The 15,965-nt window shown below is 41.5% G+C and overlaps 1 protein-coding gene across 3 annotated transcripts in view; it reads right to left on the reverse strand.

Moving 5' to 3' along the window:
* Window positions 1-15,509, reverse strand: part of ppp2r5cb (protein phosphatase 2, regulatory subunit B', gamma b) — a 36,965-nt gene extending 21,456 nt beyond the window's left edge. For 2 of the 3 annotated variants that reach the window (XM_069716158.1, XM_069716157.1), the window contains exons 1-4: window positions 15,421-15,509; window positions 14,800-14,859; window positions 11,931-12,093; window positions 85-284 (exon numbers count right to left, since the gene is read on the reverse strand). In XM_069716158.1, the coding sequence (XP_069572259.1) occupies window positions 85-284; window positions 11,931-12,093; window positions 14,800-14,859; window positions 15,421-15,447 (450 nt within the window). In that variant the 5' untranslated portion in view covers window positions 15,448-15,509. Of the gene's footprint in view, window positions 1-84; window positions 285-5,527; window positions 5,732-11,930; window positions 12,094-14,799; window positions 14,860-15,420 lie in introns of those variants that run through there. The other variant, XM_069716159.1, reaches the window with a different exon arrangement.
* Window positions 15,510-15,965: the final 456 nt, after the last annotated feature.

Here is a 15,965-nt window from a genome sequence, read left to right on the forward strand (position 1 = left end):
CTGTTAGGGAACGTTTGGTAACCGATATGAATGTTGATGTGGACGACAAACCAAAGTTGCTGATTTACTGAGTTTCAAACTCACCATGTGGACCACCTCTGGGTAGATGGGTTCGGTGATGACGTTCCTGTTGTGGGTGATGTACTCCACCATCTCGCTCAGTGCTGCCCGCTTCACCTCCTTCCATTTCAGGTCGCTCAGTGGGTCGGAGAGAAAATCGAAGAGAACGCAGCACTGACGCAACTTCTGGATGAACAGCTTCTCCTGCTCCGCAGGGGGAACGTCTGCAGAACCGAAACGGATGAGAGGGTAGAATTAATTAAGGCCTGCCTTTTGGGGTGAAGATTTTACTTCTCTCTGAAAAAAAACAGGAAGAAATTCTCTTTGAAGGACAGAACATTAATGTATTTAACGTCAGGTACACCAGCAGTGAGGCGAGACATTCAAGATGATGACAATGTATCAGAGGAACTGTCCCTCACTCTCATGGAGACGTCACACACGGACATCTTATTCTCAAATGGTTCGTTGCTCTGATCAACTAATACATTTTGTCCTGCTTTAATACAGTGTGTGTGTGTGTGTGTGTGTGTGTGTGTGTGTGTGTGTGTGTGTGTGTGTGTGTGTGTGTGTGTGTGTGTGTGTGTGTGTGTGTGTGTGTGTGTATCTCGGAGTGATCTTAAAGGTATTAAAGGAAAACGGGCAACATCTGCTCACAACTCATCAATTGATCATCTGATCTAATAAAATGTTGCGTAATGTGAAAAATTACATTATCATTTGACAGACCCCAAAGCATGTCTTTAAATGACTTGTTCAAAATATTACAATATTCAATTGACAATCATATGACAAAGAAAAGCCCAAAATCCCCACATCTGACAGTTTGAAAGTTCAGTTGAATTGATTATTAATTCAATTGATCATCAAAGTTGCCGATACATTTTCTTTTCAACTAATAGTCAACTAATTTACTAGTTTTTTGTTTTTTTTTTCATCTGTGTTGCACTTGAGGAGGTGATGACTAGCATATTTCAGTTTTACTTGGTGCCATAACAATCATTACCAAAAATCTAATGGAATTGCGCAATCAATAATTTAGCCTTTCACAGACAGCGCTACCACTACATCAATAATGCAGAGGCTTTAAATCATCCTGTGGGAAGATGGAGCCCCACCTGTCTGTGCATCATCATTAACTTGCAATTTAAAAAAAAAAATATATATATATCATTACGTGCTTTTGCAGCTGCTGCACAACGAGCTCATCTCAGCTGAACGGAATGTTACATTACAGCCTCAAACCAACATTAGCATAAAGGTGACAGACATTATTCCTCAACACAATATGAATTCCATTTAATCAACTGCATTTATTGTGAAATACGTGTTTAAGTAATGATATAATATCCACTCAAAATGTACAACGATTTTCATCAACTCTCGGGTGTTTCACTCGGACGTCCTTCGCTGCCCGGGATCCTGAAGGGCTTTCTCGACTCGTACATCAAAACTTTTGCAAACACGCAGGATATAAAACCAGGTCAGACTTTATAAAACGACTAAAATAAGACAGGTAACTATTGCAGGCGTTTTAAAATAGCCATAATGTGTGCTTTCCCTGCAGCTCTCGTCAGTACTCAGGAAGCAGAGCTCTGCATAAAGTGTAATTGACTTGCCGCTTTTTGGGGAAGACCAGCTACGACACCATTACCATAAACAGTCTATCTCACACGGAGTAACCAGTAACATTATACACTCTGTTGTGCTTTAGGTTATGCACTGGGACACACGCCTTCCACCTAGGGAGGATATATTTTGCTTTCAAATGACCAAAATTGCAGTAGGAGCCAGTAAGAAGTGACACGAGTCAGAAAAACAGCTTCTCCTGCAAATTAGCCTCAGTTGGTCCGATGCCCGAGCTACAAAAAGATACCCTGAAACCAAAACAAACGGGCGGGTGCTTCATCCAACACGGGGATTAGTGACTTAAAACAAAATGTCACCTTCCAAAAACCTACCTACTGGGCAGCATTAATCTGTTCGTCACAGTCTGTGAGTCATCAGTCAGTCTCGTCTCGTTACTAACAATCTGCAAGTGTACCATACGTCACCATGGTGACAGCACGTAGAGAGACGGGGACTTTGGACCGGAGGGGTCGACCCTTGCTAGATCACGGATGCATGTAGGCGTGCATGCTGCTGGAATCATATGCTGCCGATATGCTGATCCCATCAGAGAGATGCGTCAGCCAACTTGACCTTGTAAAACATGAATAATGCCGACTGGGAGTAAAGGGGAAACCCAGCAGACTCACTTTCTACAGAACGTAATGAAAGGGTAGAAATACACAGGTGGCGCTGAAAAGAAGTCCTTCATCATGTTCATAAAAATGAAACGGTAAAGACTTCAGAGGAGTTGTAATTTGGTCAAGTATGCAACAGGTGGAGCAAAACAGCACTTTAAATGCCAAACAGACGATCCAAGATTTTCCTACAAAACACACCTTAAATATCAGAAAACAAACACCTGAAGCTCAAAATAAAAAAGTATAATTAAAAAGAAAACCTACTTAAGCACTTAGCCTTCGTATTGACCATAAACAAACCGAATGTGCATGTGAAAGAGTCTCAGTGTACACTTGTATACGTTGACTAAGTATGAAATACAGTTTGAACGCTTTGAAATGTGTACCGACATTTATTCTAACCCCAAATCACATGCAGAGCACACGGTAGCAACGCAGATAATAAAGCCCAGTGTATGACACAAGAAAGCCTTTATTCACGTCACATTTCATGCCGACATAAAGGAGGTTATGTTAACTCGAAGTGTGCATCGCACAACCCGAAGAAACAACAACTCGCGCCAAGACCCATGGTGTATGCGTACGTTTACCAGCAACACAGGAAAACAAACCGCCACACCGATTCTATGAACCTGCAAAGAAATGACCACGTTTCTTCAGGTATTTTTTCCAAACAGGAAAACGATACATAATTGACACATTCATGTAAAAGTCACACTCATATGACTTGTATGAAAACGGTCTCTCTAAGCAGTCTTAGTTTTGCTGCTGGCATCTTCAATTTACTGGCATTTTGTATCCATCGTTCATATATTCCTTAATGACACAACTGTAATAAATATTTGTATGAGGCTTTGTTACTTCAAAGACATATTAGGAAACGTCCAGGTGATATGCAAACGTATCGAACAGCTTTTGCAATAAGGAAACAAGCAGCGCCGTGATCCGTTTCATATAAATTCTTTGCACAGCCATGTTTTGAATGTTGCCTCACTAAGGGCCTGCTGCCGCATCCTGTTCAAAATAGTATTACTCGGCACTGGTGAAATAAGTCAGAGCAAAGAGATCCAGTACGGTCGGTTTGCACAAACACGGACTACAACCTGAACCTGGAACTGAACCTCTGGCAGACTTTCCCTCCACCTCGGTCACAGTGGCAGCATCGCCAGCATTCAACACAGCGTGAAACGCAGCTGCCTTCTAAACGCTACACCGCATCTTCAGGAACATAGTTATTGATTTCTTGACTCAAAAACACTTTTGTTTCACAATTCTCTGAAACAGATTTCTCGAGCAAGTATTTACAACTTGGGTTTCCTGAAATGGTGAAGACATCGATTTATTCTTTGAATGTATTTCAGCCATTAGGGGTTGGTTGAAAAGTACAATAACTTGGAACAACAAGCCAGCAGATTTCAAAACTATATTCAGACAGTGTAATTTACTGACAAGTCTCTCTGGGTTTTCAGAGTCATCATATTTCACTTCCTTCATCCAAACTACAAGCCACAAACAAGATCTAATTGACCACATTAAAAGAGTGAAACAGCTGGCAGTCTGCCTCCCTCCTGAGCTGTGGCCACCACATCCATGGATAACAGTAATGGTGATCTGTTTTATGTTTCTGCACTATGTTTATGTAAAGCACAGTGAAAGTATATAAATGTATTCTGTATTCCTTTCTAACAAGCTGCAGTTTTCAACTGTGAAGCGAAGCCATATTTTTCTAGCTCTCCTTTTGTTCAGAGCGCGCTCCTTTCAAAAGAGTGCCTTTAAAGCGTTTTCCTGTTCATTGTCAAAACGGGACTAAATACTTTTTAGAGTCTAGATGAAAAACAAAGCTCTCCAAATGCATGCAAGTGAATGACTATAAATCCCTGTGACTGCAGAGGTATTCCTCCTGTTTTCCTATGAAGCCCCTAAACCCCCAATAAATAAACGTATTTCAAAAGACTTTCCTGAGTGTATTCAGTTAAATGAAGACCTTCTGTGCAAAATGTGCAAAGTTGAGTTCAGTGTCTGGATGGTTCGTGCCTATTACTAACGAGACAAAATATTAGCCGCCCAATGAGCACCTCGTCTCATCAACCTCGGACTGCCAAGAGGTCGAGCAGCTCCCGTTACACAACAGCACTAGGGTTTCTGAGCAGGCCTAAAATATTAAGAGACATGCTGTGCAACAGCAGACTTCACACACAGGCATCTCTGCATGGATGGGCAAATAACCTTTACTCTTCTGAAGGCTCCAGCTTGCAAACAGGAAGCCAGCCATGAGGGGAAAAAAAAAATCTTGAATCCAACATTGTCTACTACTAAATATGTCATAAACAGATATAATAAAGTGCTGCCAATGGAAAATACTTTGTTGTCGGTGCAGACAGAAGCTTTCCGATGCAAATCAGGACATGTGACTTCGTGCTACCACTTGGCTAGAAGTATTCATATTTAAATGTCAAGTGGTCCTTTTAACTCCTGAGCCACAACATGAAAGTCAAATCAGTGGCAGCAGTAACTATGTGCTACAGTAGGCTCCATGTTAAAATGTTCAGTGCCATCTGCGTCCGTTTGTTTTAAAGAGATGGATTGCAAAGAAAATAATATCTGAACAAACAAGCCTCAAGCTTGTACCACTTGCAGTGGGAAGAACTCTGTTTCTGTTTTCCAGGCTCAATCCAACACACTTGCAGGTCTGAGTAAACAATAACTCGGACGTCCGCTGGAGATACAGCAACAAAAAAAACGGAGCATTTGAACTTAGGTGTGTGTCGAATTACACCAGATACCCATATACCTTACAATACACACACAAACTAACAACTAGCTTTGACCTCACTTCCTATGACATCAGTAGTCTTGATGGGGGAGGGGAGACTCGAGCACTCTTTCTCACTCTCTCGCCCTCCCTCCCTGACTGAGGCTAAGCTATGCAATGTCTTTGCAAAACCCTTCCTCGTTGACACACAAGCACAATCACCCGCTTCCTTTTCCCCGAACACTCATCCCAACAACATTAAGAGGTAAAAGTCTCACAGTCCCCTGCATTACTTTCAGAAAAGTCCCCCGATAGATAGATATATATATATAGATATATATATATTTACGGTCTAAAAATCGAAATTAACAGCTGCAGCTGCTCAATAGCAACAACATTGTAGCCCATCTCCCCTTGAAACACACAAATACACAGCATCAGAAGAGACAAAATTTCCTCTTCTCACCTCTAAAATGCATGAGGGCCACAGGCTGGAAAGGCCCATTGGAGCTCGGTGCATCCAGAACCATCCCACTGGCAGGTCTAGTACATGCCAACATCAGTGAGCTGAGGCAGCAGACAGGGGAGAAGAGGGCAGCGCAGGCTAAGGCGAGGAGCCAGCCTCCATTTTAGCACGAACACTCGGAGCAGAAAATGAAGCTCCCCTGCTGCTGGAGGGAACCAGCTAGTTAGTGATGTCATCCCCCACAGCAGCCACCCGGTTGGCTGGCTGCAATCACATGGGCGGTTCTGTCAGAATAAATAAACACGAGGGAAGGGATTGGCTGGTGGGCTGCGGGGTGGGGGAGGGAGGGGGGGAAAGGGGTGGGACAGTCGCTGTGATTGGGGCAAGAGCAGCTACATCTGTGAAAGAGTTTTTAAAGCACGGACAACAGTTCTGAAGTCAGTTTAGCCTGTTTGGATATGCATAGAATCAGAATAACAATACCAGGAAAAACACATTCCTATACAACAAGCAGGCTGCATGCAAGAACCACAGGGGGGTGGGGGGGGTAACACTCCTACCACACTACTCCTTTCTCATTCACAGACCAACTCCCAACAACAAAATAAAATGCAAAACTCGCATCTAATGCAAGCAGTTCAATACATTAAAAACAAGACCACCACCGACATTAAGAATGCAAGTCACATGGCGAGTTCGGACCTCGTGATTTTTGCTAAATCCAAAACGAGCCAAGCCACGTACTGTAACACTGCTTGTCAGATCTGTATTTGCATTACAGATGGCTCTCCAGGAGCACAGCCTGAGCCCAGGTGTATGTGACACAGAAACAGGAAGGGCAGGAAGTCTCAATGCGAGCAACACAGGATGTGCGTATGCAGTTAGCTGCACTCTGCCTCAGTAGACAGCGGGGACAAAACCCCGCGCTGTAGCGCTGTGCGGGAAAAGGCCGAGTCTACAATGATGCAGACAGTTCAGTGCAATACAAAGCATGCTGACAAACTCAACTCAAAAATGCAGTGACCGCTGCACGCTTACTGGGCAGCAGGTTTGAATCCCTGTGCATCCACACTGTGACACATACTATCTCCAATATGTGTCATAAGGCTGCAGGGACATATACAAACACACACACAGATAAGGTCTAGTTGCAGGGAAGCAGCTAAGCTCTCTGATGCACCAAGCAAAACCACACAAATGCAATGCAGGGGGGCGTCACAGTAAAGTCCAAAATTAGCAACTTGCTAATGTTTGCTGCATAAAGAAACCACACAGGTAAGAGCTGTGCCAAGTAAACAGACTTCCATTGGTCCCAAGTTTCTGGTATCACTGATGTTGTTTATGCTACACGGCCTTGAGCTGTGAACCAGCCACCCAGGTTGGTCAGCAACTTGGAAAACTTGAAAGCCCTAAACTAAGCTACGCGGCACAAAAATGGGAATGACGACATCCCCAACGTGATGATTTACTCTCAAAGAAGAACTCTCGCTGTTCCTAATACGTATGATAAAGAAGTATTTCAGCAGCACGGACGAGTCCGAGCATACAAAGGGCTCTTTCTTTCTATTCTGTTCCCCAGTGAAGGGGGCAACCTCCCATCTGAAGATCTGTTGTTCTGATGAAGACAAGACGACACCAAACATGCCCACATGTTACAAACTCTCCCAGCAGCTCCTTTGGCACATGCATGCATGCATTCATTCATTTGCTGTGTCCGTGCTATTTGTGGCAGTGGAAAGAGAGTGTACTTGTGAGGCATCATGAGTCTGTCCAGGAGAGCGTGTTTCCTTGTGTCATAACAGAGCTTGCTCTAAACTCATCATTCATAGCGGCAGGAGAGCCAACGACACACAACTGAGTGGTTCATTTACAGGTCTGGTGATCTTCAAATGTCACGGCTCTCTACAAGCGCTCGGGGCTCAGATCTATTATGAGACCAATAAACACAGCAGAGCACACAGCCTCTTTTAACAGTAGCTGAACCTAATTTTCCCCTTAAGCAGCTTCCACTGACGGATTCACAGTTGGATCAAGATTCGAGATCACCTCCCCTTTATCTGCTTATTCCGACATAAATCGCAAAACGATTTGTTCAAATTAAGGAAGTCCGTTCATTACGGGTTGCTCTGTACTATTTTCCCATAAAGGGTGTGAATATGAAGCAACTTCCTGCTCAGATACTCTGCTGAAATTACAATGGGAGTATTATTTTGCCAGTCAAAAATGTTGCACATGCTACGTGGGAACACTTGTGGCTGATTGAATGGAAGCTGAGCACACTTCGTAGAAAACACCATCAATAGTGCCACTAAAACGGCGATACATCGCTGGGCAACATTTCATCATAATTATGTCTTAAAACTGACAATTTGATTTTGTTGCGTGCAGTTAATAATGAATAGCAATTTACTATATTGCGGACTGTTGGTGGTAACAGACTACCTATTCTAGACTATAGTGAGAACTACCGTTTACAGAACCATTGCCTAAAAAAGACCACTATAAATATGACATTAAAATTGTAGAATCTAATGTAATCTAAAATTCTATAATATCAGACTAGGTGTGATGTTCTTGATCTGTTTGATGAAATATTACGTCAGCATTTACTTTCTTTGACTGCTTTGTATTACACAACGCTGTCGGTTAAAATACTTTCTATAACAACGGTCATGCCAAATGATTGCAAGAAATGTAGAGATTAAACAACATGATCAATGCTCATGAGTTATGCGGTTTCTTTTGTATTTCTGTGTGAACTGTCCAAGGAAGTCTCTCTCATGAGGTGTAGCAGCCTTTTCCTCCCACCTGCACAAATGGAAGAGGAAATCCTTCCCTGAAACCGGCCTTGCCCTGTTGTATCCTGCAGCAACTATAGTATCTGCCGACCATGATAAAAAAAAAAAAAAAAATTTAAAAAAAAAGGATCCACATGACCCCTTTGAGCTCTGAAGCGTTGGTATCCTACATGAATCTGGCTTTTAAAAAAATAAATAAATAAATAAAACAATTTTTTTTTTTTTTTAAATCAAGAAAAGGACAAACCAAAACTCTGCTTAAGAGTAGCCTCCATGTTTTAGTCTTCCACATGTTAAGCAAACACTGTAGTAGACTCGCTGTCTTAAGCAAACGATGTTGCAGACATTCTGTTCCATAGTGACACAACTCGTGTAGTAACTGCTGCAACCCAGGCTGATTCCTGAAATCTTAAAATTAAAGCTACACTTCTGTTATATTCTCTTTCACACATTCAAGGCGTATTTTAAGCCACCCAACCCCCTTAGTACGCTACCTTTCCTGTTACAAAGCTGAAGTAGTCATAAAAGAAATGGTGTCTTCACATCTACGCTGTTGGTGTCTCTCTGTCTCTCCGTCTCTTTGTGGGCTGCTAACATTTCCCACGTTGGTGTGCACTGTTGATAATCAACTTTCATCTGTGAGTAGTCAAAATGCTTTAGGTCATTGGTGTTTTTATATTTTCCTTTCCTTCTCTTATTTTAGGACATTTTTTTTCTTTTGATTTTCTTTCTCTAATCTTGTGCAATGTTTTGATATTGTTTCAAAATAAAATAAAATCATTGGAACTGTTGAATTCAGAATGCATAGCAAAAGTCCTACTTAATTCAACAACTTATCTGTAACCTGTGCCGTCATGACAGAATTTCTGATTTAAAAAATAAATAAAAAATAATTAAAAAAAAAAAAAATCACACTAAACCAAGATTTTACTTCCCATCTTCTTTTTTTTTCCTGCCACAATGCAAGACTTGGGTTTGAATATATTTCCGTCTTAACACAAATTTTTTTTATTTCAGTCGGCCAACATTAACTCACAAATTTGAATCTCCTAACCAGCAGGTGGAGACAAACCCTGTGAGACAGCCGCTCAGAGCAGGACAGCTCTGCTTTAGAGGAGAACACATACAGAGGCAACAACTGTTGTTGTTCTGGGCTTTTTGGCATGAGCACGAACACTTGAGACGAGGCAGCACAGAAACGTGCACGTGTAGAGCGTTTATCTCCCGTTTACTCGCTGCAGTCAGACAGAGCTCTAGCGAACATTTATACAAAGCACAAAAGTCTTGATTTGTGTATTTTGTTAAAACCCTGTAAAACCTACACACAGAAACAGCAGCTCGCCACACACGGTCTCCAAGAGAAAGTAATTCAATTGTTGCCCGACCAAATGCAAAAGCGGGGACAGTTTATTTGTGCTCTGCAGTCACAAAAAGCACACATGGATTCGGGGTGAGTTCATGGGAAAGGCCTCCTTCTGGTCAGGGTTTTTAGTCTCGCCTCAACTTTGTGGCTGTGCAGGACAGCCACACGGACATGTGTTTCCATCAGCAGGTGGTGGACATGCCTGGAATGAAAACAGGCCAAGCGAGGAGCCTGTTTGGACAGGACTAAGTGATAACATATTCTAGGCCACTGTGGGATAATGTTTTGCTGAATGTTATCAGAGCTGTCACTGGGGTGTGGGAAGTGAGCCGGCTTTATCATGAATTAAGTTATTATATTGGTTTCTTGACAGAGTACAACAGTAATGGCTAACTTCTTTTTTTTATGACTGAGGCAACTCCTTTGTTCATCCATTCACTCCAATCTCACCAAAAATACTGGATGGAGAACAACTGTTGTACAGTAACACAACAACTGCGGCCGCCTTAGGTCACAGATAGACACTTAACTTTGTTCTATTCGCCGAGACTTCCACAGAGAGCAATGACATTTCCTGAGTGGCTGCAAAGTGCTCACTGCAAGTTACATATTTCTAAAACTAAATAAACTAAACCATTGTTAGACCGATATTTTAGTGGCTAACACCAAAGAGAGAGAAAAGTCAGCTGTGAATGGTGGTATGTTTTATAACTTGGAACTCACAGGATAAGCTTCCTGTTTTTAATGGTGTGTCTTGAGTTCTATTGTTCCCACTTCACCTCCAGTAACGCCGGTAGACTGCACAACGTTAAGGTTGAACTTTGCAGACAGACTTGTGTGCAAGTGTGGTTTTTACCTTATGTACCAGCGCGATAACGATCACCACAATTCAAGTTATTCAGGTCATAGTGTTGTATCAACTGTAAAATATTTAAAACCTCCACTGTATAAAACTTTGTTTTGCTTATTTAAATAATATATATATATAATTATTTATATATATATATCATTAATATTATTATTATATTATTATATTATTAAAAATCATTAATATTATTATATATATATATATATATATATATAATAATATTAATGTTTTTTTTTCTCCAATGAGGACACTGTCTACAATTGTTTTATCTCTTTTCTCCATATTTTCTGTTTCAACATTTCCAGTGTATTAAAACTTTATATTTTGAACCAATAACACACCTTTAATTGCAAATCACAGCATAACTAATTATTGCTGTCAATCTTATTGCTACTATTGGCTGTAAAATAAATATATATATATGTTGGTTTTTTTAAATGTATATTTGCACATTTACCTAATGGCCAAGAATGTCAATATAGCTGTTTGTTTTCAGTGCCATCAACTCAGATAATTATTTTGCACACACTGGGAAAAGGCATCAGCTAGAATTGTTGTGCGTATTCATGCATGCATACACACAGGCGTAAAACAGCAATGTCCACTCCTTGCTTTTCCCTCTGATGCTACGCTGGCACTCAGTTCAAACATTAAAGAAAATATCAATATGCATCTGTAAAGTTTGGGATGAAAAGAAAATGAGAAGGAATAGTAGTAAAGCTGATAGACATTTCCTATCTGGTCACTGGCAACATTCGGAAACACAAGGACCATGGAATTAAAGCTTTATCTCAGGATTACCACTAAATATAGACACTTGGGTTAAATCCAGAGCAAAATCCATGCCATGTACGTCCTCTGTTTGTTTCCCCGTATTGCGTAATGTCATACTCAGCTCGGTATTAAAATGAGGGTGATGCAGCAAGGGATGTTCACGGACATTTCGGTGGGGAAAGACTTTGTAAATAACGGGCTTTGTACCCATTAAGTATGCATGTTTGTGAGGCCTGCACGTAACTGTGTCAAGATTACAGGGATTTCTCCCATTTTAAACACAAACAGGAACCGGAAGCCTGTGTATTTTTTCTCACCTGCCTACAAGAAAACTATTTAAAATATTTAACTTTTGGTTGATTTCAATCCTGAATTCAGAATTCTATGTATTGTAAATCCTCATTTTTGCAAACAAAAGGGACACTGGTGCAAAGTTCCTCAACTCATGTGCAAAACCCTCCAGCATGGAAACATTAGCTCACTCGATACTGTATGTAGTACATAATGCATGTAAATGCAGCAGCTCCCAAATCTAGAGCACTGGGTAGTTAGTTCATTATGTAATTAGGTTAAAGGCTTTTGGCTTGTTCAGGTAAATACCTTTAAAAGCTGGCAGTTTCTGCAGCTCCCTGTTGTTGCTCAGACTGAAGCGAGAGGAACTCTGTCTCTTGTCCTTTTTGACAGGTGTCTGGGAACCCGTCTGCTTTCCCTTTAGCAGCTGAGTGGTGGGAGGGACACTATTGCTAGCCTTCCTGTTCGAGCTCTGTTGAAACAAGAGAAAAACACACATTAGTTGCACCGAGGTAAGAGTGAGCACGTGCAGCACAAAGGTGCACAGAGTGTGAAAGAGAGTGCAAGACCCTTTTCAGGAATCTGGTAAAACGTTGTGCATGTAGCCATGAGCCCAAGCCGTTTGCCTGGCGTGCGCTAGATGGGTACATTTAATTATATGCAGCATGTTACCATTCACTCAATAAGGTGGAGTATTGTATTATGTAACCGAGGTCATAAACCACTGTTTACCCCATGAACAGATATGGGTTACAACACTGTATTACGGTATGGAAGTTCACAAGGTCAAAACGAACTTCTGCTTTTCATGTCCACTCGTCAAGTTGACCAGCTGTGTGACCAACAACGTCAAAACACGGAGAGGGACATTTGTGGGGTTGTATCTAACCCTGATGTGGTATCACCTGAATGTAACAAGTTTCTCAGTTGGTGCGTCTGCCTCGTCAACATCCACCTGATGGCGCAGAGCTTACTTCACCAGATGCAGCTGTGGAGTCGTGTCAGTCTGACTCACAAGGGATTTATCAAATTCATTTAAGACCCAGCTAAAGTTGGCCACAGTCTGTGCACCACTACCAGACAGGAGCTTAGGCTGTGCCACTAGAAAGCTGTCAAGTAAATGCTGAGCTCGCCTCTGTTGATAACTAAATTACATATTAATGGACTACAAAGATTAGAATTAACTGAACTTGTAAATGTATTAAGCCAAAGTAGAAACATCTGCCATTTATTTTTTTCTCATTCAATGCTTTAAAAATGACCTCTTCAGTTATGTTTGCTACAAACACAGCAAATGAAGCCTTCTTATATCTTATATACGTACGTGTTCCTGTGAAGCACTTCTTGGTTAACAAAGTGTATGAAACAAAAGGACCGGTGGGGGGATGGTACCCGCAGTTTGCAGCCCGGCATTTTTAATTTGACACCACGTTGGTGCATTAGTAGATCTGCTTAATGGCTGCTGACACTCAACATGCAGGATTATTACTCAGCAAGAAGCTGGGAGGAGGCTGAGACCACCAGCCGAGGATGTCAGATAACGTCTTTAAGCCATATAACAGACAAGTGTACATTTCTATAAGACAATAAACCGGACTGGTGTATAAATAAAATATACACCTGTGGTAAGCAGCACTTAGAATATTAATATTATGATCTAGTAAAGAGGACTACCTTTTGTTTTCAAGGAGGTGTCAGCTGTCAAACCAGACCTAAAATGAGTGCATTAAGATGTTTCACTTCTTGTTTAAAAAAAAAAAAAAGAAGCCTCCAGTTCTTTGAAGACTGCAGGAAGATGCGTTCTTCAGATTCTTAGATGTGGCAATTGTGAAGACCGTGGAAGAGGTTTGTCTTAATTCTGACGTTTCTAAATTTGTTAACGGGCGTATTTTATCTTGGAATAAAGGTATACGAGGGAACACTGTTTGAACCATACTGTGCACTGGGTACCACTGAATGCCCTCATTTTATTTTGTAAACACAGCATATAACCGTGCAGCACCATAATGTGACGTAAGGATTCGCAGCAGATGCCTGTGCAACAGCAGGTCGAACACAATGTTTAACACACGTGGGCCAAAGGTGCCCTTTCCCAGATGTGACCCAATCCAGATGTAAGCAAACAAATCCAGACGAGTCACAACATATCACTATTTTTAATTGTTTTACTGTTCAACCCGGCAGGTTACAGATTGGTGCATTAGCTTTTGCCACAGCAATCTTATACTAACTTCAATTCCAATCAGTGTCAACAATGTAACTGCTTATGACAACATTTTTGAAAATATACATGGCAGCAGTATTGTTAAGGATTTTGAAACTCTACTAAATGTAGTGTTTTGAATTAAATGTTGTTGTTTTATAGCATCGTATGAACTCGACAATCTTCAGAATGCCGTGATCTAGGTGCAAACCGATTTGTAAATGTACTTGAACGCTTCACTCACCAGCACACGGTGTTTTTTTTTTTTTTTATTACCCCGATGGCTCCTCAACCAACCAAACAAGTACATCAACTGGCGAAACCCGCGATTTCGCTTTCACAGCAAGATTAGGGTTATAAAGCCTCATGAGTAGGGCACACTAAAATATCTGACTGTGGTCTGTATCTGGCTCGCATTCAGTGTTAGTATGTGAGCAAGGCGTGGCAACTGTTATCTGACAAAAGTTGAAAAACGCTGTAGTTACAGTATCAAAATCCCTCGTACTCAACAAAACCTGGTTGCAGGGGACAATTCTGATGTCGCAAATACATTCAAAGAACACTGAGGTCTTAAATCAAGTAGGCTTTTGTCGCTTTATGCCAGAGGTGGCTTCCTACACCCCTGCTATGAGTACCTGCTCCACCACGTGACAAGTGTACAACTTGTCCAAAAGTACACAACACTATATAGGCGCTGTACAGTGGGGGCTATTGTGGTGTTTTGCATTGTTTGGTATTCCACTTATTGCAGCCTCAGCCCACACATTATAGATTGTGATTTATAGGGAATGAATAACACAATATTAGAAAAGCCTGCCAGTAATAGTTACAGACTCTCATCTGAGGACCATCACGTATATTCCTTTCTGTTGCAAGTTACTTTGCCGATATTGCAGACAATTTTGACACAGTGGCAATGCAATATCAGTGTCATTTGAACTTCGGCGAGTGTTTAAGTAAAGTAAGTGATCCCACCTCATGCTCTGTGTTCTCCTGTCCTCCACTTTTTCCCACTTTGCCCGACTTTGAAGATTCCTGCAAGAGGGGAAAAAAAAAAGTTTATTCACTTTAAGTCGACTTGAAATTGGTGGGGGGGGGGAGTAGGGTGTCGACAGCAGTTAACAGTCAATCAATGAATGCCGCCCTGCACAAATCCGTGCTAAATATAGCACGCCTGCCCACCCAGTCTAGCACTCCTATTTGAACACACTGGGAAACCTGCCGTTAGCTAGCTGTCGTTACTTCACAGTCAACACGACCCTGGGTTTCAGCTTTTAAAAAAATAAAAAAAAAAAGTCCTTCAATTTACACCTGAATAAGCACATGCTTTCAAAACATGCTCAGTTAAAAGGCGTTGTATTTTTAAAAAAGCCAGCACAACGTAACCACCTTGCCTAACATGTTGGCAGGGCGAGCGGCTAGCTGGTAATGACTGCTGGGTTTTTTTTTTTTTGCTAACGTTTTAATGGGGATGGGACGCCGCTAAAACGTCTTTTGTTTTGTCCCCGGGTTTATCAATAAATACACGAAAGAAACAACGTCACGTGAAGTTTATTCACGACCGACAGAAAGTCTCGGAAGATTCTCAAAACTCACCTTATCCTTTTTCGTTTTATTCGGCATCGTACAACCGTAACCGCCCTTGATCCCCTTTCGAATAGTCCACAACCAGAGCCTTGACGACTCTGAGGGCACCACACTGCGAGGCGGCGCAACCTGTCCTCGCCCTCTGATTGGCTACTGTCTTGTCAGCTGACCCCAGCGGCTTAAATTGACAGGCTGAGGCCGTGTAAGGCAAACGGGCGCCTCCTGCCGGTGACAGAGCGGTTATTACAACACAATGAGACAGGCTGCATGAATGGACTGGCGATATTTTCTCAGTTTTGCCTTTTTTTCTTTTTTTTTTTCAATTTTACTCACGTTGACACCTGTTATAATTATAACTCCCAATAAAAAAAAAAAACAAATTAAAAAAATCAATTGGAAGATTTTATAGCTGTCTTATTAGGGCCCGATGCGAACGCCCTTTTGTTATCCGAGGAATTATTATTCTCGTTCCTTATTTTTCTCCGCAAAGAACTGCATTTTTTTTTTTTTGGCGGCTTTATCATATTTAAAAACTCATGAAAGTTGGTACGCAC

This window comes from Brachyistius frenatus, unplaced genomic scaffold, assembly GCF_029030835.1.
Source record: "Brachyistius frenatus isolate BFR_SWC_R1_liver_20210118 unplaced genomic scaffold, ASM2903083v1 Contig_153, whole genome shotgun sequence".
NCBI classification, from domain to species: domain Eukaryota; kingdom Metazoa; phylum Chordata; class Actinopteri; family Embiotocidae; genus Brachyistius; species Brachyistius frenatus.